This window comes from Harpia harpyja, chromosome 2, assembly GCF_026419915.1.
Source record: "Harpia harpyja isolate bHarHar1 chromosome 2, bHarHar1 primary haplotype, whole genome shotgun sequence".
NCBI lineage: Eukaryota > Metazoa > Chordata > Aves > Accipitriformes > Accipitridae > Harpia > Harpia harpyja.
In genome coordinates, this window is record NC_068941.1 from 8,750,875 (window position 1) to 8,772,062 (window position 21,188).

General features: G+C 40.9%; 1 protein-coding gene across 1 annotated transcript in view; it reads left to right on the plus strand.

The window, feature by feature from the left end:
- Positions 1-21,188, plus strand: part of FAT4 (FAT atypical cadherin 4) — a 150,151-nt gene that overhangs the window by 59,132 nt on the left and 69,831 nt on the right. Inside the window, exon 2 of the mRNA XM_052814907.1 lies at positions 18,758-18,889. Within this exon, the coding sequence (XP_052670867.1) occupies positions 18,758-18,889 (132 nt within the window). The remainder of the gene's footprint in view (positions 1-18,757; positions 18,890-21,188) is intronic.

Here is a 21,188-nt window from a genome sequence, read left to right on the forward strand (position 1 = left end):
CAGTTTTCCCTGATCATCAGTTTTGTTCTTCATCACACTTACACATGTAAGTCTTGTCACAATTTGCTATCCATTTATTCAGCTATTAAAGAAAAATGAGACTTTTATAGTATGTGGTATTAGCACACTATAAAATAATTGCTAGTTACATCTGAATTTATTATGCCATAATTTGACATAAAAATGAAACGCATTTTAATTCAATGTCATGTTGAACATGCTATTGTCCTTTAGGCTTTGAATTTGATTGAAATTTATCTGTGAAGGAGGCAAATCCAACACTGGCTATGTAACTCTTAGCATTTCATATGGCATCTTGCTAGGCAGGAGTAGTCCTTTTACTTCTGTTCTGCTGTATTCAAGGCTCTTAGTATTATTGATTTCTCTGTAATTCAGGATTTATGGTTTTAAATGCCAGTTAAATATCCAAGAATAAATGAAAGGCAACAGATGCGCTACTTTTTCTTTACTCTTTGAGGAGCTTAATAATTTCATACAAATGTTTCAGGCTTTAATTCATCTGGTTTTGGCACCTAGGCTTGCAATATAGATCATATAGAGCAGTGGTGGTAAGTCACTAAATGGTGAATTCACAAGGAATTTTCAGAAATGCTAACGATCTCCCCCACTTCTTTTTTTTTTCCATAACACAGTGGTAACAGGGAGCAGTAATGGTATCTATGTTTAATCATTGCTACAAAGCAGAATGATTCAGATCCATTCAGATCCAGATGGAGGTACGGGTTTAAATTGTTGTGTGTTATTTGGTTTGTGGTGATATCAGTTAATATGCTGGATATTGTTCAGGAAAGCACGAGTAAGTTTGCTAGTGGATTAACTGAGCCAGTTCTCAGTGAGTTTTTACTTTGACTTGCCTCTTCAAAGCGCACTTGTCCACATAAGAACTGAGTAAATTGTGGAAAAACACTGCAAAACATTTAATATATTCTAAACTTGTGCATGCCTGTATGATATGTATTTACTTTAAAAAGGGCATAAAAGTGTAATAGTATACACAAACTGGGATTTTTTTGTTCTATGAATAGAAAAGCTTGACAAACTTATATCCGCTCAGTTTTATATATATTTGGGGAATGGGGGGAACCGTAGCTAGATTATTTCACTGTTATGGTCATCGCTGTAGCAATAAACTTTGACCCTGTGGTAGTACATTGCCATGGTAGTTTTATACATCTAAAGTTACTGTATGATTAATTTCTCATCTTTCTGCTGCTTGCAAACTGTGGATTTTCAAATGGCGGTATGTCTTTTTTAGACCACGTACCTTAAGATTCCAAAATGAGGATACTGTTTATCTTACTGTCGTGGTTTCAGCCCAGCCGGTAACAAAGCACCACGCAGCTGCTCGCTCGCTCGCTCACTCCCCCCCACACCCCTCCGGCCACAGTGGGATGAGGAGAAAATACAAAGAAAAGCTCCTGGGTCGAGATAAGGACAGGGAGGGATCACTCCCCACTTATGGTCACGGGCAAAAGGCAGGCTCAACTTGGGGAAGAAACAAAATCAATTTAATTTCCTGCCAATCCAATCAAAACAAGGATATTAGGAAGTAAAGCCAAACCTGAGAACAGCTTCCCCCCGGCCCTCCCTCCTTCCCGCCTCAACCCCGCTCCCTCCTCCCCCCGGCGGCACAGGGGACGGGGGCTGGGGTCGGTTCCTCACACCTCGTCTCTGCCGCTCCTTCCTCCTCAGGGGGAGGACTCCTCCCTCGGCCCCTGCTCCGCCGTGGGGTCCCTCCCACGGGAGACAGCCCTTCACGAACTTCTCCAACGTGGGTCCTTTCCGTAGGCTTCAGCTCTTCCCGAACTTCCCTGGCGTGGGTCCCTTCCACGGGCCGATCTTCAGTCACAGACTGCTCCAGCGCGGGCTTTGCCACAGAGGCACCGCCATCTTGGGGGGCCTCCGCTCCCCCGCTCACCTCCACGGGCTGCAGGGACATCCACGTCCTCCCCCGCCTCCCTCACTGACCTCGGTGTCTGCAGAGGGGTTCCTCTCACATTCCAATCCCCTCTCCACTGCAGGTTTCGCTTCTTAACTCCGTTCTCCCAGAGGCACTACCGCCATCACTGATGGGCTCGGCCTTGGCCAGCGGCAGGTCCGACTTGGAGCCGGGGAAGCTTCTGGCAGCTTCTCACAGGAGACACCCCTGCGGCCTCCTGACCCGCTACCAAAAAAAACGTGTCACACAAACCCATAACACTTACCATCCCGTGAAGTATTTTTTGTATTAATAGCAGCTTCTGCTTTTCTGTGCTGTGGTTTGGTCACAGAAATCACTGAAGGAATTACTGCATGGTACACATGCTTCTGGGGCCTGAGGGCAAGACAGAGATTTCTTGCGAGAGGTTTCCTTCCTCCCTTTGTCGTTACTGTCTGTACAGCTTTTGGATAATGTCACATTCTGACTGTGAAAATGAGGAATGATGAGGGCTCAGGCCGGCAGCCAGATCTGCCATAAACTGCGCTATACCAATCATATTACCTTATTTCTCCGTCCCTTATTTTTTTTCTCCAAATACTACAGTATTGTGTATTTCCCCAAATACACAAATACAGCAATCGTTACTACTACAAAGATGCCTTTAATCATGTTTGAGAAGTCTGCTGGAAGTTTGTAGTAGGCAGCTATTGATAAATGCAAAAGTTGATGTTATTAATTTCTTGCAAATGCTAATAGTGCTTTTCAAACAGTATGTTTCTAGATAGGGATGTACATTTTTGGTTGTAGAATATTTTTAAACAGAGCATCCACATCTCTACATCCTATGCAATTACTTGTAGTATGAGAAACAAATCCCTGTAAAGCACGCTATGAAGTCTTTGAGGCATAACATTTTCCCAGTTGCCCCTATCACCAACTGTTCATTATGAAATTACATTGGTAATTATGTTGTTGTCACCATTAACACTATGAGCTAGCGGAGGCTTCTAAGTTGTTGCTACTGTTTTAATTATTCAGAACTCTTTGGCCGCCTGGTTTTCCTTCTTTCCACTGCTTGATGACTTTCTCAGAAAGCTTTCAGGATTATTACATTCTTACCTAGAAAATAATTTCTTACATAGAAGTTTTGCTCTGGCATTCTCTGCATTATGCCGAGGAAAAAAAATAAGTTGTGCCATACTCTGTGGAAGGATCAAACGGGGCTGAGATTTAGGAGTTTTAGGTGGTGGTGGGGGAAACAGTACAAAAAGGGGGGAAAAATGCAGCATTATTTTCTAGACCTCTCCATGATGCCCAGGTTTGTTGCTGTAATTTTCTTACTAAGAGTCAATATATGATTTTATTTGGTTTAATGTATTAATTTTTGCCTACCCTCTGTTTCTGTTCTCCTACCTGTTAATATAATATAATCATTTCACTGTAAATCATTCCAATTTGTCCTCAAAGTACTTTTTTCTTGATTGTTTGTAAAACTATTGAAATGCTTTAATTGTGAACATACAATGAATGATCACCCTCTAATCTGTTCCACGTGGACAGTGGGCCAGTTTGTACATCCAGTACATAGAACTTCTTGGTTCAGTTAAAACCAACAAGACTGTTGCTGTTGCAGTTTAACCTACAAGATCACTTAGAAAAACTGTACATTTCTTAAAAATTGCATGCCACAGCATAAACACCCTATTGAAGACATGATGTATATTATCACCTATGAGGAATGGAGAAACAAAACAAAGGATAAACGCAAAGACATTGAGCTTAGGTTCAATCTTCCAAAGAAAGAATTACAACTTTTAGTCGTGTATTTAAGGGTGCTTAAACTCTGTGAAGAATTTCTGAATCTTATGGTTACTTTTGAACATTCATTCTGATTTTTTTTTCTTGAGTATGTTTCTCAGAAGGAAACTGGTGATTCTCAGCACTGCTAAAATTCTTCCCATACGTTTTTAAGAACACAGAGGCTTGTAGTAATGACCAGTGGTGGTGAACATTCAAAGGATCAAAGATTTGGCATGATCAGGATAATAACTGAAAAACCCAAGAGCTATAACGCAAAGGATAGCTGAGTCGCTTTAGTCAGGACATCAGACAGGGACCTGAGCAAGAAAAGTCTCTTTGGTTTCACTGGTGCTGGAAATACCATGAGAACCATTCTCTTGTGGTATTTCTGCTTCCTGCCACACTAAAATTAAAATATGCAGGAATGCCAGTATATTTCTTTCTTCTTTCCCCCCCCCCCTTTAAAGTTTACTAAGTTTATCAAAATTCAAAGTTAGTTTTGACTTGATTGAAGGGAGGCTTTGGTTTGGTCATTCTTTGTCTGGACTAGTCCAACTTGCCTTCCTAACAGCTGTGTTTGTACTATAATTGTCAACTGCTGACTTGGTAATCAGGGCTTGCTTAGGACTATCCACAATAAAACCACATTCTTCTTATGTCCTTTGGGAGCAGGTGGCTGTGAAGTGTCCCCAGGTCAGTCATGGAGTGTCCCATAGGAGGGCTGCAGGACAGCGTGTATCATCAGGTGTTAACCTCTGTCCTCTCCTCCCAGGAAGCCTACAAGTGTACTACACTAAAGCTAGAAAAAAAGAAAAGCGTATCTGTCAACGCTTTGAGGGAGGACTTAAACACAGAAACTGTTAAGTAAGTTCACTCTGCTCATGTGGTGTATATACATATGTCTACAGTCTCTCTTTGCTCTTCCCTTAAGGTGTCATATTTGAACACGTTGAAGTCGAGAGATTGGCTGCGGTACATAGTCATTGGTGTTGGGGGAGACAGCTGTAATATAGCACTTGGATATTGATATACGATTTGGACTATTAAAAGTTCTCATTATTGACTGTAGTGGCCAGAGAGTGTAACTTCATAGGTTGATGTAGGTCCTACATATAAGGAAAGATGTAGGAGATCTTTAGGAACCAATAAAAGTCAAATCTCTGAATTTATGCTCAAATAAAACACTTCATATTCTTTTTTAAGGAGGATGACTGTAAGAATCCCACATAAGCACACTGCTCCTGCTATTCCTGTGAATGCCTGTTTTCTTTCGCTTTATTTTTCTTCAGTGCACAAGGTCATATATATATTTACAGAAGTGCTGAAATGATAAATTTGAAAGGTACCTTTTAATTAGTCTTTAATGCTTGTTTGTCTAAATTCTTCTATGTCAAATCCAAAGTCCAGCGGCTGAGTAAGAAAATTCAAAAGATAAGTGTGGGAAACTAAAATTGTTGTTGGCTGACATGAAAAATTTTATAAACTGAGTGTCAGCCACCTTCAACATTCCCAGGCCAAAAAAGTGTGTTATTCAGCTATTCAGAACATTTCTGGAGATCAAAGTGTGTAGTTACATGTAAATTTGAATCTCAGTTTGGTAAAGGTCCAATGTAGTTGTCTTTATTTAGCTTGAGGAAGGGTCTTACTGCAAAACCTCATTGCTAGAAACAGCAATTTTTTAAGGAGAGAGAATGTAGACCAATTGAGTGTTGTTGGGCAGAAGAATGAAGTTTGGAGGCATGTGGGACTTTCTTTTCTGTCCAAGTATATGAGTGGGTCTAAAATGCACTGCAGCAGTCTACTGTTAGCAAGAACTTTCTTGATAATTGTAGTAGAGGTGGTATAGTTATGATTGACCAAAAAGGTAACTGGGGTTAGATTTGCATGAAGATACAGCTGCCTAAACAAAGATTCTGATATATGGGAGAAAAGTGGGTAAAGGAGGGCTGGTGTGCCCAGAAAATTGAAGTTCTTGGCTGTTTTGCTCAACTTTGGTGAGGTCAGCAGGGAAAGCAGCATAGCCGTACATTTTGAAGATGCAGATTTTGAAAAAAAAGGGAAACAGAAGGAGCTACTTCTCCAGAGATAGATTCCCCAGCCCTGCAGCCCTGCAGGGTTAACCTTTTTCATCATCTGCAAGACCCTCGATGAGCCTGGAAGGCCTTTGTGGTGGGAGCCAAGGAATGGCAGTGGAGTCCGAGGGCTTACCTTCGCGAGTGCTCATCCCACTGATGTGCATTTTCTTGTCCTTTTCCCAAGCTGACAGTACTCACGGAGCTGTTGTTTCCTCCAGGAAGAGGAGAGGGGCCTTTCCAGCCAGTTCTCAGCTGCCCGACCCCTCGGTGGAGCAATGCTCCTGCTGCCTTTGGTGACTCGGGGGACATAGCTCAGTCACGCTGCGCCACTGGACCCCGGTTGAATGCACGTGTTCCCATTTCGGAAGAGCCGAACAGCTCTGGTGGACTTGTTGTCATAGCCATTGTAAAGCTCCCCATCGTGGACACTTGGGGGCTGTTGTCTAGGTCGCACAGATAAAAAGCCCCGCATGTTTCTAAATGTCCCCTAATCTGATTAGGCTGAAGCCTCCTCTCTCTCCTTGGCAAATTTCCTTGAGACCAAGGATGAAGCTGGATGAATCTAAGTTGAATCTGTTTTAGCCTTCCCAGGACTAGTGTTTGCCCCCAAATTGTTCCAGAGAAGGTACAATATTTTGTAAGTCCCATGTGACCTATGTTTGTTTGAGCAGACCTGCAGTGGCTTTTGCAGCCATGCAGAAGAGAGGAAAGGCAGGGCGTACGAATCTGCAGCGTATAGCCAGGCGGTGCAGATTCGCTGGCATTAAGCAAACTCACCTTAACAAACCTCTTCGTGATCCTCTGAGTACCCAGAAACTTGCCCTGCTGGCGGAGGAGACCACCACCATAGCCTTGATGGTCAGCTGGGTCTGCTGAGGGCAGCCACAATGAGAAGGTCCATCTGTGCCCACATAAAAAAGCCTCTCTGGCCGCAAGTGGCCCGTGGCCACGGGGAGGGAACCCCCCCGCTACGCTGCAGGAGCAGATGAGAAGCTGCTGTAGAAGGCTGCAGTCTGCAAATGAGGAATAAGGTGAGGAGGGCATTTCCCTGGAATTTGTGGGAGGATATGAAAATATTTGGAGTTTCTAGCCCCACAGTTCCCTGCTAGCAGCCTGTTGATGCTGTGGGGGAAAAGCTTTTAGGCATTTCTAGAAAATGACCCTGTTCTTCTAAATGTGAAACTAGAAAGTAACACTTTGGCCTTGTGTGTTTCATTTGCTAAAATCTGTTTAGACTCATACAGGGTTTCTTCTCAGAGAGGTGCCACTATAAAACCCTTCTAACACTGCAAAACATCAGCCGGCATTCAGTCCTGTATCTTTAATTCCCTTCCACTCACAGAAAAAAACGTGTGGTTTCTTAAGCGAGTATAGCAATGCTTTTTTACCACAGCTCTGGGTAAAGAGCTTTTCTTCTGCTGTTTGGGCAGCCTTCAGTGATGGAGTGGATTTATCCTTTTGTCCTGATGATTGAACGTGTCTTAAATGTCACACCTGTAAGTTTAATTAGGTGATTTATTTAATTTAGAGGTGTGACATTCCCATCCTTGAACTACTAATGCTTACTTTTTCTGTCTTTATCCTTTTTTTTCTGGCAGGGACAGAAATGTTCTTACCAATTCAATCTATTTCTTATTACATGGCAGTAGACCTCATTTAATTAAATGCAAAGTTATAAACTAAATAGTTCCCAAATGTATAATGTTTTCAGTATTTAACAAAAAAAAAAACAAACCCAACCCTGAACCAAAAAGAAAAACCTCACTAGTAAGTGTTTGCCAAGTGTTTGTATTGCTTTGGCAGGTATTTGGAATAGGCTTTGTAACTAGAGGTACTGCTAGATACAGAAGAATTAATGTCTTTATGAGAAAATCACCTCTTTTATCTGGGGAAATGACATAGGACCACATGTGTGTGCATGTCCCAGCATCCATGGGTAGGCAGTGAAAGGATGGGTGGAGGATTTTTTTCTGGTGCCCGCAGTGGCCAAGCAGTGCTGCTGACTCAGCGCTCGAGGGACGGATGGAGCTGCTCTGCTCTCCCTGCCCTCCTCGCCATGCACAGTGCCCTGACAGCAGCTCAAGAAGCAATCGCACCTCTTAACACGTGATGTAGTAAACTGGTCTTTCTGGTACATGTAGCGGTCTCTGAGGTGCATACCCCCATGGTGGTCCCCAGTGCATTTTCACATTGAGATTACAAGTTGGGCCATGTACGCACTCAAGGTCTCCTGGACTAACTGAATGCAGTAGTGCCTGGGCTATAACTTGTGCTGCAAACCTCTCCAAGATGTTGTCCAGCACAGACTGAAAAACTGATGCTCTCCAGTTGTGGGAAGGAGTAATGATTCATGTCAGCTTCTCCAGGGAAGGCATGCTCGTGCTTGGCTGTCCTGTTGGGACTGGCTCGGTGGGCGAGGAGACATGCAACAGCTCTGCCATGTCCCTTGCCTTGTGCCTGCTCCGAGCAGGTAGGCTGGCATGGCAACCTGGCCTTTGTTATATATGTGTGTATACATACACACGTGCATTTAGAGCTGCTTATAGTCCTTAGTGCCAGCCCAGCTTTGTGTTGGTTCCACTGGGTTGCCACTTCTGGGCAGACCTGGGAGAGGTCCTAGTGTGTTAGTTGGTCCTATTGAAATGGAGCTCAAAATAACTTATTTGAACAATCAATCTCTTTTTAAAACTGTATGAATATTGACTGAGCTACACATGTTACTCATTTACCAGTACTGACAAAATAACCTGTATTTCATTATGGTTTTGGTGGTGATGGGGGAAAAAACATGACTGCTTGTGGCATTTCTTATCATTTTTATTCCTTCTACTACTTTGATGTTTCTCTCTCATTTATTGTGAAGTTGGATTATTTCGGGTTTCCATGTATATGACTATGTATGTTTTGATGTGTGTTTTAAGATCAGCGTGCTGTTGCTTTCTTAAATTAGCCAAGGTTTGAGTAGTGCATTCCTTAACCCAGTCTTAATTCCCCCTGTTGCATGTGAGACCATGCCTGTTTTTAGAGAGCAGTAAATGATGTAGCACTTAAACAATTACTTAAAAATACTGTTTTCAGGAAAAGTGGGAATGGCAACATGGCTTGCTTTGCCTTTAGAAAAACATTTTTTTTCTGTTCTGGCTTTTCAAACAACGGAGCCAGCCCCCAAAGCCCTGCTCATCGTTATTGCACCCCATCCTCAGTGAGCCTTTGCAAGTGTTTCGGGGCCGGGAGCGGAGGTACCGACGTCCTGTCCTGGCTAGTGGCCTTCTGCTAGGTCGGCAGAAGTAGCCGCCTTTGCCGTCAGTCGTGGTTGCGTGCATGTAACACACCCAAGCAATAAGTAATTGGTAATTGAAGCATAGCCTGAATTGTTTGCTTTACTTGCATTTGAATATCCGACCCTTCTTTTCCCCATGCCGCGGGGTGCGTAACACAACATCGTGACAAATCTTTGCCTGGAGTGACCTGACAGCGTATCTGAACATGGGAACGGCCTGGCTGAAGTGGAGGGAGTCAGTCTGGGCAGCCCAGAGAGCATCTTTGCTTCTGACTTTGGACCAGGGAGCTGCTGAGGTGCGGGGGCGAGGGGCAAGCACCCGGGTCCAGCACTTGTTTCATTAATGGCTGTGTCAGGATACCGCTTGTGTCCCCTTCTGTGATGTATGGTATGCATGCGAGGAGTTAAGTGCTGCAAATAACAGTTTCTGAAGTTAATTTCTGTGTGCTGCTCTGGTGTTTATTCATCTGTTTCTGTGAGCATGTAGAGGGACGCCATTTATCAGCCACATGTGTTTACTCAGAGGCTCATGATGCCGTTTCCCGTGTTGCTGGTTTTAATGAATATTCTGCCCAGGTACTGATGAACCCCTAGCACGAATGCATAAATCATACTGCAAGTCTGCTAAAAGTGGTATTTGCAGCTCTCTCACAAGAACGAGCCGTTTCTTTTCAGTGGCGGTATCATCTGGACTTTGCCAGAAAGTTAGATGTAACCACAGTAGGTAACGCGTTTCCAGACAATGCCTTATTGTCTGCACAGGCGAGCACAGGCTGGACGCAGAGACCTTGCATACCTACTTAGAATCAAGATTAAATTACCAACCTTTTTGGCATTTTTATGTAAAATGTTCTTTATTATGGTCTTCTCATAGCTAAAGCATGAGTCACTTGCAAGCCATAATAGATTTTGGCTAGGCTGCATGATGAAGTGTTCTGGATGCAGTGAAACATTTAATCAAGACTCCAGGCAGTGCAACTCCCAGTGGTCACCGTAACAAAAAAAAAAAACCAGGAAAAAAAAAAAGGGAGAGAAAGAAGAAACAAATTATGGCACCTTTTCTTTGCAGTGCTAAGATGAGTATTTGTTAGAGACAACACAATAAAGTGACATCTTTTTAATTTTAAATAACAATGAAAGCAGATTTACACCTGATTTAGACTAGATATAAGGAAAAAAAATTTACAATGAGGGTGGTGAAACACAGGTTGCCCAGAGAGGTGGTAGATGCCCCATCCCTGGCAGTGTTCAAGGTCAGGTCGGATGGGGCTCTGAGCAGCCTGATCTAGTTGAAAATGTCCCTGCTCATTCCAGGAGAGGTTGGACTAGATGACCTTTAAAGGTCCCTTCCAACCCAAACTATTCTATGGTTCTATGAGTTTTTCTGATAGTGTCAGTTAAATCACTGAGTTTTTGAAAGCACTCTCATCTCCCAGCATTTTTTAGAAAATATTGATGCTTTATAAAAGTGACTTGGTTGCAAAACATCAAATCACCTTACTAAACTGTCCTTTACAGTATGATTTTAATTCCAGGAAAGTTACGCAGTGTTAAAATACTGGAATTAGAGCCCACGGATTAAAATTACCTGGGAAATTCCAGCATTACATATAAATCTTATTAATCATGTTTCCACGCATGTTTGTTTAATGGGGAAACCAAAACATGTTGACAAAATGCATTGAGCCCTAAGTTTCCAAGCAATTTCAAGGCTGGTAATCAGTAGTAACTCCTGATTTTGTGAGGGAAGAGGAAATATTGCTATAATCCCTATTCTCGATGAGCTCAAACTGTTGTCTTTTGCTGGGTTGATATTTATCTGCATTGGAGTGAATGGAGTGGGCAGTTGTGTAGCCCAGGACAGCTTTCACATTCTGTCTTTCATTGAGGTACTCTTGAGCTCAGACATCAAAATTAAGTCTTGTGCCTTGGTCTCCTTCTGCAGAGAGATCCTAAGTGTTTAAGTTCTAATTGTATGGCCGACAGATCCATTTATTACCTAAACGCTTGTCACCGTCACCTGAAATTAAGGACTTTGCTTGAAATGTGCTAGAGGGAGTTTGGATTATATTCACTATACTGATTTTTTTCAAAGATGTTACCCCAAAACTCAAAGATCAAGTGACTACTGCTGCCCCTAGACATTCAAACTTGTCTTTTTTTTCCAAACACTGCTTTTTTAGAGGGGTTTTTGTTTCACATTTTCTCCCCAGCTGCAATCTTCCCACTGTTAATAGTGGGATTCTTAACAACTTTGTATTTCTATTTAACAGGTTTGCTGGCCTGCAGCACAATAGACTAATGCGATTTTTATTGTACTAGCATGCACTGGGATTGTTTGCCTCCTGGAAAATGGGATATTCAGATGCCTCATTCAGCCTCTGTCTAAGCAAAAACTGTGGCCTTGTCCCAAGACGTTTTCTTTATAAATGGTCTTTCCATCTTGTTATGGAAATTGTAAATATGCATGGTCTGTAGTTCAGGTTTTCCACCTTCCTGAGCTCTGCTATTATTGGTTATTCAAGTAATTTTAAAACCTAAGTGTTTATTTTTCACCCCCACACTTACTGTTTCCCTGTATTTTAGTTAGAGCAAGGTGGGACACTGGTTCAGGATGGCCTATGGGTTTTTATCACTATTAGAAACATTATTTTAGAGATTTTCTAGGAATATCAAGATTTTTTAATTTTTTTTTTTTAAAAAGGATTTTTCTTCTTTTCTTTCTGGAAATGCATTTTTGCTTGCTTGTACTCTGATACTTAATCTTTCTGTTCCCTTGCCTTCACAGTTCAGAGGAAGCACGCACACACCGGTCCTGCAAACACTTAGTATAACCAATAACTTCACTGATGTGAGTAGCCAATATGATTACTCACATCAATAAAAAAGGAAACTACACATACGTGTGTGTTTCTCAGGATGAGTGAAGCATTGTTTGCTGGATGAACAAAAAGGCCAAAGTGATGGAGGCAGGAGTAAAATGGCTAGTGTTGGCCAGGTTCTTCAGTAAGTTACATGGATGTGATAAATTAATAGTTGACTCTTTCTCTTCTATCATCATGAATGATATTATTTAGAATATTTACCAAGGGATGGGGAATAGAATCCTTTCACTTTTATTCTGTTAAAATTGATAACATACTGCCACGGTCTCCAGCAAAGAAGAATAAGCTCCTTTATTTTTTTAATCCGAAGAATCATATAATGGCTTAAGCATAAACAAAAGTCTTCAGGGCGATGTGTGCCAATGGTGCCTGTAGATTATTAGATGGTATCTCTTGAGAGAGCAGTGAACATCACGGCAGCAAGCAAAGGGAAGAAGAATGACTCAACAATGTATAAATTGAAAGAAAAGCTGTTGCCTTTCCAACTCTGTTTGATCTTTAATCAAATAGCTGTAGCGTTTGAAGAAGTATCGAACGTGTGAGACATCTGGGAGTTCCTTTCTTCTTAGATCGTGTTCTATCTATAGATCTCTGATCGAGCGTGTAACATGGATAGGGTGCCTGCGGGCAAGAATTACTGCACGCGTTTTGGGACTCCTGGTGAAACTTGCTGTTGCCACAAGAGCTCATTCATGTGGCATCTTTTTTTCTCCCCATTTTCATTCGATAAATGGAAGACCTTTAGAAAAGTTTTCTGTCTATGAACCCTCATCACCTTGAAATAAAAGAAAAATAAATGTTAATAAGTGTAGTAAAACAGAGGCATAGGTTCTGGCCAAATGAGCCCATTGGTTTATAGAAGGTGTTACGATCGGATAGGATTTGGCACGTTGCCTTCCAGTCACCTCTACATACCTTTGTAGCTCATAAAGCCAGTAAGTTTGGTCACTAAAATAATTTCTTGTTCCAGAATAAAACTCTCATGTTAAGCTTTTTATGTTGAGCATGGAATTTGTCTAGCCTGTTCGGCCATAATTGTCTGGGGTACTAGTATTTTGGAAGTGGATTGGGTCTTTTGCTCTAAGAAATGAAACTTCGTCTTTTAGCGACTGTTTCTTAATTCAACAAATTATTTTGAATAAGTATAAGAATAGATTATTCAAATGCAAACTCATATTCATTTTAGTTAACCAAAAAAACAATCTTTTTTTTTCTTGGTTTCCATCACAAATGAGTTTCTCCTTGCCCCCCTCCCCCCGGCCCCAAATAAATTTTTTTCAGAACCATGTACAAAGTATGAAGCTATTGAAGACTTCACACTGCAGCATCACTCTTTGTAAAAAGTTTCTTTCACACAGACGCCTCATAAATGCCATCAGTTAATTCAAAGAGGGTATTTTCTACTTCCTTCGAAGTAAAGACAACATTTTGAAACAACAGTGAGTTTCCCAGTGACTTCTTGTGTTCAGGTTCATGCCCTAAATGCTTAAATAGATACTGTATGCTTTACAAAGTGAGGTCCTGGTATGATTCCTTATATCTGTTAAGACCTGAGTTTTGTCTGAATGGAGAAAAGAATTCTTATTTTTCTTAGATCTACTTTTAAAGTAAATTGAGGCAAAACTGTTTGAGGTGAGTGCTGCCCTGCCTCAATCTGTTCTGAATTTGTTTATGGAGAAAAACCACAACAGACTAATTTGAGCAGCAAATAATAATCTTAACAAGATCAAGGTAATTAATACTTCCTCTGCTTTGAAAATGTCCATGACAGCAGGCTGCAGCAATCAAATTGTCACAGATGAGGATGAGTTGACCATCTGTAATAATGGCAAGGGCATGGCATTATTGTGAGAATCTTACTAAGCCTGCAGAATGAGATATTTGATTCAGACATGGGGAAATTTGTGGTATTGTTTGACTCACTACTTTTGCTAATTCTGTGGTTTGTTGTATGTTTGTATTTTTGCATCTTAGTTTCATGTAGGTTGAATCGAACATAAAAAAAAACCCCCACAAACAAAGAAACAAAAAAAAAAACAACAAAAAAACCCACCCAAAGATAGTTTGCATTGAAATTGTTATGTAAAATTATTGTGTTTATTTTACAAGGCATAGAAAATAAGCAACACATATTTTTCTGCAGAATAAACTGTGAGGGAAAGCTTTAATTTTCAGTCTTTTTTCTAGATGCATTAAATGTGTGAGGGAAAAACATTATACTGGAATTTGTACAAAAGTAGAGTAATTTTATAGAGATTTACACACACATGCACATGGATAGAACAAAGCTTTCTGATGTTTTCATTTCCCCTTGAATAAATAAAGCAAGGCAATATTTTGAATATATTCATCAGTTTTCTATCACAGTCTTAACAGATTTAGAAGTGTCTGTGACTATTTATGTTCCCATGGCGTCTGCAGAAATTCAAAGCTGTTCAGAAGAGCAAGCCCACATCAGTCCCTGGACCACCGGAGAGAGCAATTTAGAGAATTAAAAGGCGCAAACGTGTGGGCAAACACACTTCACTACCTTTGCTGCTGCTGTATTTTATTATATTTGAGTCCTGTGAGCGACAGTAAGAAGTTTTGGGTCCTATATTAAAGGTACAGTTGATACAAATGGCAGTCGAGGATTTGTCAGATGGAAAGTTGCGAAAGTTTTGGGTTGGAGACCGGCCATAGTGCAGTACTTCAAGCGGTCCAAGGAGTGCTCTCAGGTGACTGGTTCGTGTCTCTGGCTTGCATCCTAGAGTCACATTGGCTGACGGGTTTGAGGTCAGGCAAGAATATTCCCCATTTTAGATAGATTTGGAGAAGGGGGTGGTGGTTATCACTTTCCATGTAGTGTGGGCATGTTGCTTCCCACAGTCATACAGATGTTGTCACCTAATGGTTCCTTCCTGTTCCACGGACCAAGGTTCAGACAAATCCCTTACACTCCCTTTTTGAATTGCTGTGGCATATTTCAGGTTTTGAGGCCTTTGGTTTCCTAGATATTTATTCTTGTACTCACTGTTGTTGCTGGTGGGTGTTTTGCCATTGGTGCAAGCTGAGAGCACGGCAAGCCTTCTGTAGACCCTTTTGAACATGATGCCCATGGTACCGACGGCCAGTAATACTGCCATGACCACCTTGTCTTGCCTTCATTAAGTCTGAGGCAGAACTGCACATAATTATTAATTGGTAGCATATGATATTAATCAAACTGTGTATTTCAAGAATCCGAGTGACACACGTTGATATCTTTATGCAAATGTAATGTGGGATTAGAAAGATACAGGCAGTTGGTTGGGAAGAGATTTAGTTCAGATGTTTGATTAAAGCTTTGTGGATTTTTTCTTTTTCCTCCCCAGTAAAGCTGTGATAAGACATGCTGAAATCTTCCAGTGCCCTATGGCAATGAAAGACTTTGTGGTTGTGGCTGTCCTATGAGCTTCTGCTTGGGGTTGGAACTTCTGAAACAATTTCAAAGTGAACTTAATTTCTGAACTCCTGAATAGAAGACTGGACATGCAATTTACACCTGAACTCGTTCAGGATGTATACTTTCTTAAATGAGGCCTTTGGCATAAAACTTAACAGGCTCTCTTGTTTTGGGGCAAATGTGAAGATTTTTCTCAAGTCTTTCTCAGAGATGTATTACTTGAGTGAAATTTCTGCAAATGCGCACATCCCAGGATCTTATTCCTTAGGTTTGCAGTACTGTGTGTAAGCTGAAGTAATAAATAAATTATAGCAGAAGTAAAAAAATAGCTTGACGCAGGGATGCTAATTAGACTTAGCCAACAGTGAATTATGAAGCAATATGCATTATCTAAGCCCTGTGGATAAATAGTAAATCATGGTGTAAACGATCTTTAAAAATATTATGGTATCTGTCTAAAAATTTCTCTTTCTTATTGGAGAATTTCTTATTTTTCCACCACCTAAAGCATGTCTTCAGTATAAAAAACAGTGTCTTTGTTTACTTGTGAGCTGATTTTTCAGGATAAAATTACTTCATCTATCATTCTTCTCATTTTTTTCCAGTTCTCCGGAATCTGACTTTATAATTAATTTATTTTTTCTCTCAAATCTTAGCCATCTGTATTCTTGTATTCTGACTATTTTACATTATGCAAGCTGTAGGCAATGCACAGGTCCTAACCCAAAACCCCACAAGTTGTCATATATTTTTCATACGATTTTTACAAAGGGCAATCTCTCATCATGAAAAAGGGTTCTGGTGGTGAAATGTCACCTGCAGGTGAAACATTAGCTGTGCGTGACATATATGGTATGAATAAATAAATTGCAGAGCTGTGCAGCTGCTTTACCTTGAAACCATATCTGGGGAAATGCTATACTTTGAGCAGAAGAGCATAAGTTTGCTGTGCTGGTTCAGGGGGCTGGACCTGCTTGGCAGGGATAGCTGGCAAAATCCTTTTTCTGTCATTTCTACTGCACCTCTCCCATTTCTGTGATTAATTGTCGCCCAGATGCAGCAGTCACCCCGAAAACCAACATGGGCTGTTTTATTCTCTGAAAGTTTGTGTCTGGTTGGTTAGTTGTCGAATCATTGCTTGTGATGCTCTGGTCAGCACTTCTTGTGCTTCTGTTGTCAGGGATTTAAATTTGATGATAAAACCTCCTGGTTTAATCTGTCTCAGGCCATGAAGTGTTTTATGTACCATTTGTGAATGGTCAAAGGAATTAAATATGGTATAAATAAGTAACGGCCTTCTCTAAAAGGCCATGTAGGGCCTATAGGACCAGTGTTTTGTCTGCACTTCCAGCAGATATATCTATAATATTAATGTAATATTTCCTGGTTTTAAAGACACTTCAGTTCTCTCTGATGCTGCGGAAGAGTTCTGGCAGGCTGACAGTAACAGTAAGCTACTGTGGGCATAAATACCGAACACAAACTGAAAAAAAAAAAAAAATTAAAAGAAAAAAGCTGACTTACTTGAGGTGAGTGAGGATGGCTTAGATCCCCAGGTGGAAGGGGTCTCCCTGTATGGCATATATACTGACCAGAGACCAATGTAGCCATAATGTTCACAATCGTCTAGATCTTTCCACCCTCTGAAGAAATCCTGTTGGAGGAAAAATGCTTACCAGGGAAGCAGCTGAGCTCCTTGCAGCCTTCTCTGCATTAGAAACATCCTCTGCAGCAGAAGAGACGGTGTGTTAGGATCAAATACACTCTCAGACTATTTACATGTCTACAGCAATTTATATTTTCAGGGTCTTTGATGAAGGACAGTAGCACAACACACCAAATCTGTTCCATCACAAAGTCTAGCACTGGTGGAAATGTTAGGTTTTCTGAAACAGTTGCCTTTGGGAGGACAGAAAGATGGAGCATCCTTCAGGATGTGGTCTCAGGAAACCCATAGAGGACCGATGACCCTAGGGTACAGCCACTGAGAGCTCGGGGAAAGATGCAGCAAGTGAGCCCGGATGACTCGGTTGTTCTGCAGGGACTGCCAAGTCTCTGTCACTAAAGTGCTTAGCTTTGGGATCATCCTGGTGATCAAGGCAGAATGGCTTGGCAATTGGTGGTCTGTATGAAAACAGAATGAAAAAAGAAAATACTATCGCAGGTGACTAGAAATAGTAGAAATCATAGACTTGAGATCACTAGAAATGTCTGCGTTGGTTATATCCAGAGGAGCCTAACCCATGTATTTTCAACTAAGTGCGGGGAGATCCCTTGTGGATAGTGGCATTGCAGGTACTGTAGTATAAATAATATTTTGTCTGTCAGTCTAGGTATCTTCCTTAAGTCATCCATACCTTTGCCTCCCTTCCTGTGCAACAACCCTGTCTACCTTTCTCTATTTCTTGAGCAATAACGACAGACTTCCTTCAGCTACTCAGTTTTCTCGTTAGTGAGTCTTCAGAGTTTGGTGGCCGTTTAATATTTTGGGTTCAAAACAAGCCTTTTTTTCCATTATAAATGTAAAACAGCTGTGTTTTCTCTTTCTTTCTTTCTTTTTTGGAATATTACATGCCGTACCCGGCAACAAGGGAAAACGGAGCTCTGCAGCTTTTTGAATTAACATCAGCAGGGCAGCAATCTTGCTTATGAAAAACTAGGAGTAAAGAACACACAACAACCTTTCAGGAACTATCATTACTACTTGGAAGAGCATACAAATACCGCATGTGAAAAGAACATTTGTTTAGGTGTGCATAGGCAAGGAGAATAGATGCTGGTGGGTGCTTCTAAAGTAACATTTATGTTTGCAATTAGAGGAGAGCTTTGAGAGAGAGAAAAACAGATTTTTTTTTTTTTTTAAATATAAAGTGCAAGGGTGTTTTTTCCTCCCTCAGAACAGAGAGTTGCCAATATATAAACATTTCAGAGAGAATTTTACACCACCTCATCTTTATGTCAGGCAGCATTTAACGGTTGAATGATCTCCTGCCCCGGGACTTGGCAGCTATCCTCCAGGGGCCGACTTTGAGGATTACAGTGACAGTCTATCAGTGGATCTTTTCCAATATAAACTGGGCTAGGACCATTTAAAATCAGTTGCTATCAACAAGTCAAATTAACTTTATTTATGTTAGAGGCTTTCCTATGAGTATTTTATAACAATGTGGAATTTTAATATCCAGAGGGGCTTTTCCTGCTGTTGGTGTGATTTGGGAATGTTCTAATTCATGTGATTAAGAACAATTTACCTGATTTCTCTCAAAATTATGCGATTTGTAACATTCAGGTCCAATCAGCGTCTAACTCACAGTGCTCACACAACTTTTCCTTATTGCTGCTTTTTTACAGGTGGAAATAACACTTCAGGATATCAATGACAACCCACCAGTATTCCCCACAGATATGCTTGATCTGACCGTAGAAGAGAATATAGGAGATGGATCGAAAATATTGCAGCTGACAGCCATGGATGCTGATGAGGTAGGAGCATGGTTTCGTATTTGAATATCTGTACTAAAAATGCTGTTCTGGAAATATGTGTTTTTATCTGTTCCCTTCATAAAAGCTTGGCCTTGGGAGTCGTCGCGGTCGTGCTTTAAGCTGCATTTGGCCCATTCACAAGTGAGACAAATACTCTATTACTTGAAGGCTGCTCACTGGATTGTATATAATGACTTAATGTTTTCCTGACGTCTCTTAATAAGTGGTTCCACTAATGGCAAAATAAGCCCCACGTTTTGGTTTTAGATGGTCTTGTTATTATCAGTCTTATCATACACCATACCTGATGACTTGGCGAAGGTGCTGGACTGCCCAGCTTGTGATAAAGATTTACTGACGTTCAGTTTAAGACCACAGCTTGAGTTTTAAACTAACTTTGAAGCAGAGATGTTGTAGTTGAGCCCAATTTCAAGGTGTGCAGTAAAATTAATGTGAGACAAGCCTCGGAGAACAAGAAAACTTTTGATAATGCCTGCTTGCCCTTTGACTAGAACTACTTAATATCAGTATTATCCTTTCCGAAAGATGGTTTTATTTCACCAAAAAGAGGGGAAAAGAAATAATGCTAAAATATGTGCTCTGTATGTGAACCTGTTTGCAAAATGGTTTTGCCCGCTTAGATTCATTACTGTGAGGACACTGCAACTAAGGAGCTGTTAAGAAACTAGCAAAAGCCTTTGAGCAACAGATGTTAAGCAGTTGGCGAGTCGGCTTAGTGAGGGGTATTGCAGTCTTATTGTATGTGTCAGGCAAATATACCCACATGTAATTTGACGTATTCATTTCTTTTGGAAGTAAGTTATGAGAAAGTTAACCATATTGTTTCATTCACCTGAACTGATTCTTTCCACTGGGAAAAGGCCTAAAAAGTCAATATGAGCGTGCAAAGAAGTTTGTGTTGTCATTAAAATATAGGGTTACACTTGACAGCAACGAGCAATTCTTGCATTCAAATAATAAGGTAACTCAACCTCCTCAAGAGAATTTTATTTCTGGCCTTTTTTGTGTTGGCTTGGTTAGTCATCCTGTGATTGTTAATTGATGTACTTAATCTTACTACTGCAGAGGGAATGACTGGAACACCCCCAGGAATGGTACGAATGTGATTATGAACTTTTTGTTCGTCCTTTTATTTTCTGGTAGCAGCCTGACATACAGACAAAAAATAGGATTTTGGAAAGGTGCATATCTGTAATAAAAATTACAGCTGTTTTCTTCAGATTAGGAAGAAGTAAATATTGAACTACCACTCTCTGCTGTGATATGGCAAACAGGTATCTAAGATTTTAGCTATATATTGTGCTCCAGCCTCTTTTTGACCATTCCTAAACTACACCTAATATGTTATCCATTCTGAAGCACTCCATCCAGTAGGAATTGATTTGTTACCTTAGACAGAAATCAGTCAATCTTTTTATAAAAGGGGATGATTTCAGTTTCCCTACCAGAACATTTGTAACTCAAACCCTTTACAAAGAGTCCAAGGTTTTTTTAGCAATGTGCAGTTTCGGGTCGAGATACTTACCTTCTCCCCCACCCACCCACTCCCTTTGAAGTTGAGGGCACGGCGAATGCTCCTTGTTTTTTATATAATATTCCTGCAACATTACACTTTTCTGGCTTCTTTCTTTGCACATGCAACCCATATAGGCAGCTCAGTAAAATGGCATGCTGCCTTTGCTACCTGCACAGATGCTTTCAGATTCAAAGTTTTAGCTTCAAAAGGGTAAGGGACAGAACCCTTAAAACTCATAGCTGAGTGGTGTATGAGAACGCCTCTTACAAATATTTTAAAACGGTAGTAGGAAGGCAGCAAATTTCAAACCCTTGTCTGTTATAATGAGGACATTGTATACATCTGAGAGAAGATGTGAAGACATTCTCTAGGTGCTAAGTGGTGCAAAAGGCTTTGACAATTGCAACAGCTTCTAGCACTTTGCAACTTTTTAAATTCAGTTGTCAATGGGAAATTTCTGTAGAGGTTTTTAAGAGGTTTTACATATCTGTATTTTGGTTTCCTTCTCACCTAACTCACATAAAGTTTGATTAAATCAGTATCACACATAGCTGCAGTTTTAGCTGTGCTTGGTTAGGAGGAGGCTGGCTAGTCAAACAAGCGGTGAAGAATGTGGTCACCTCTGAAATCATAAACTCTCATCAGATGTTTTTGCTAAGCCGCACAATTGGAGGAAGGCATGTGACGTTCCCCAGGTACACCTGAGCACACAGATGCTATGTATGCTGAAGCGCTGCATGCAGCTCTTCAGGGCTGGGCACA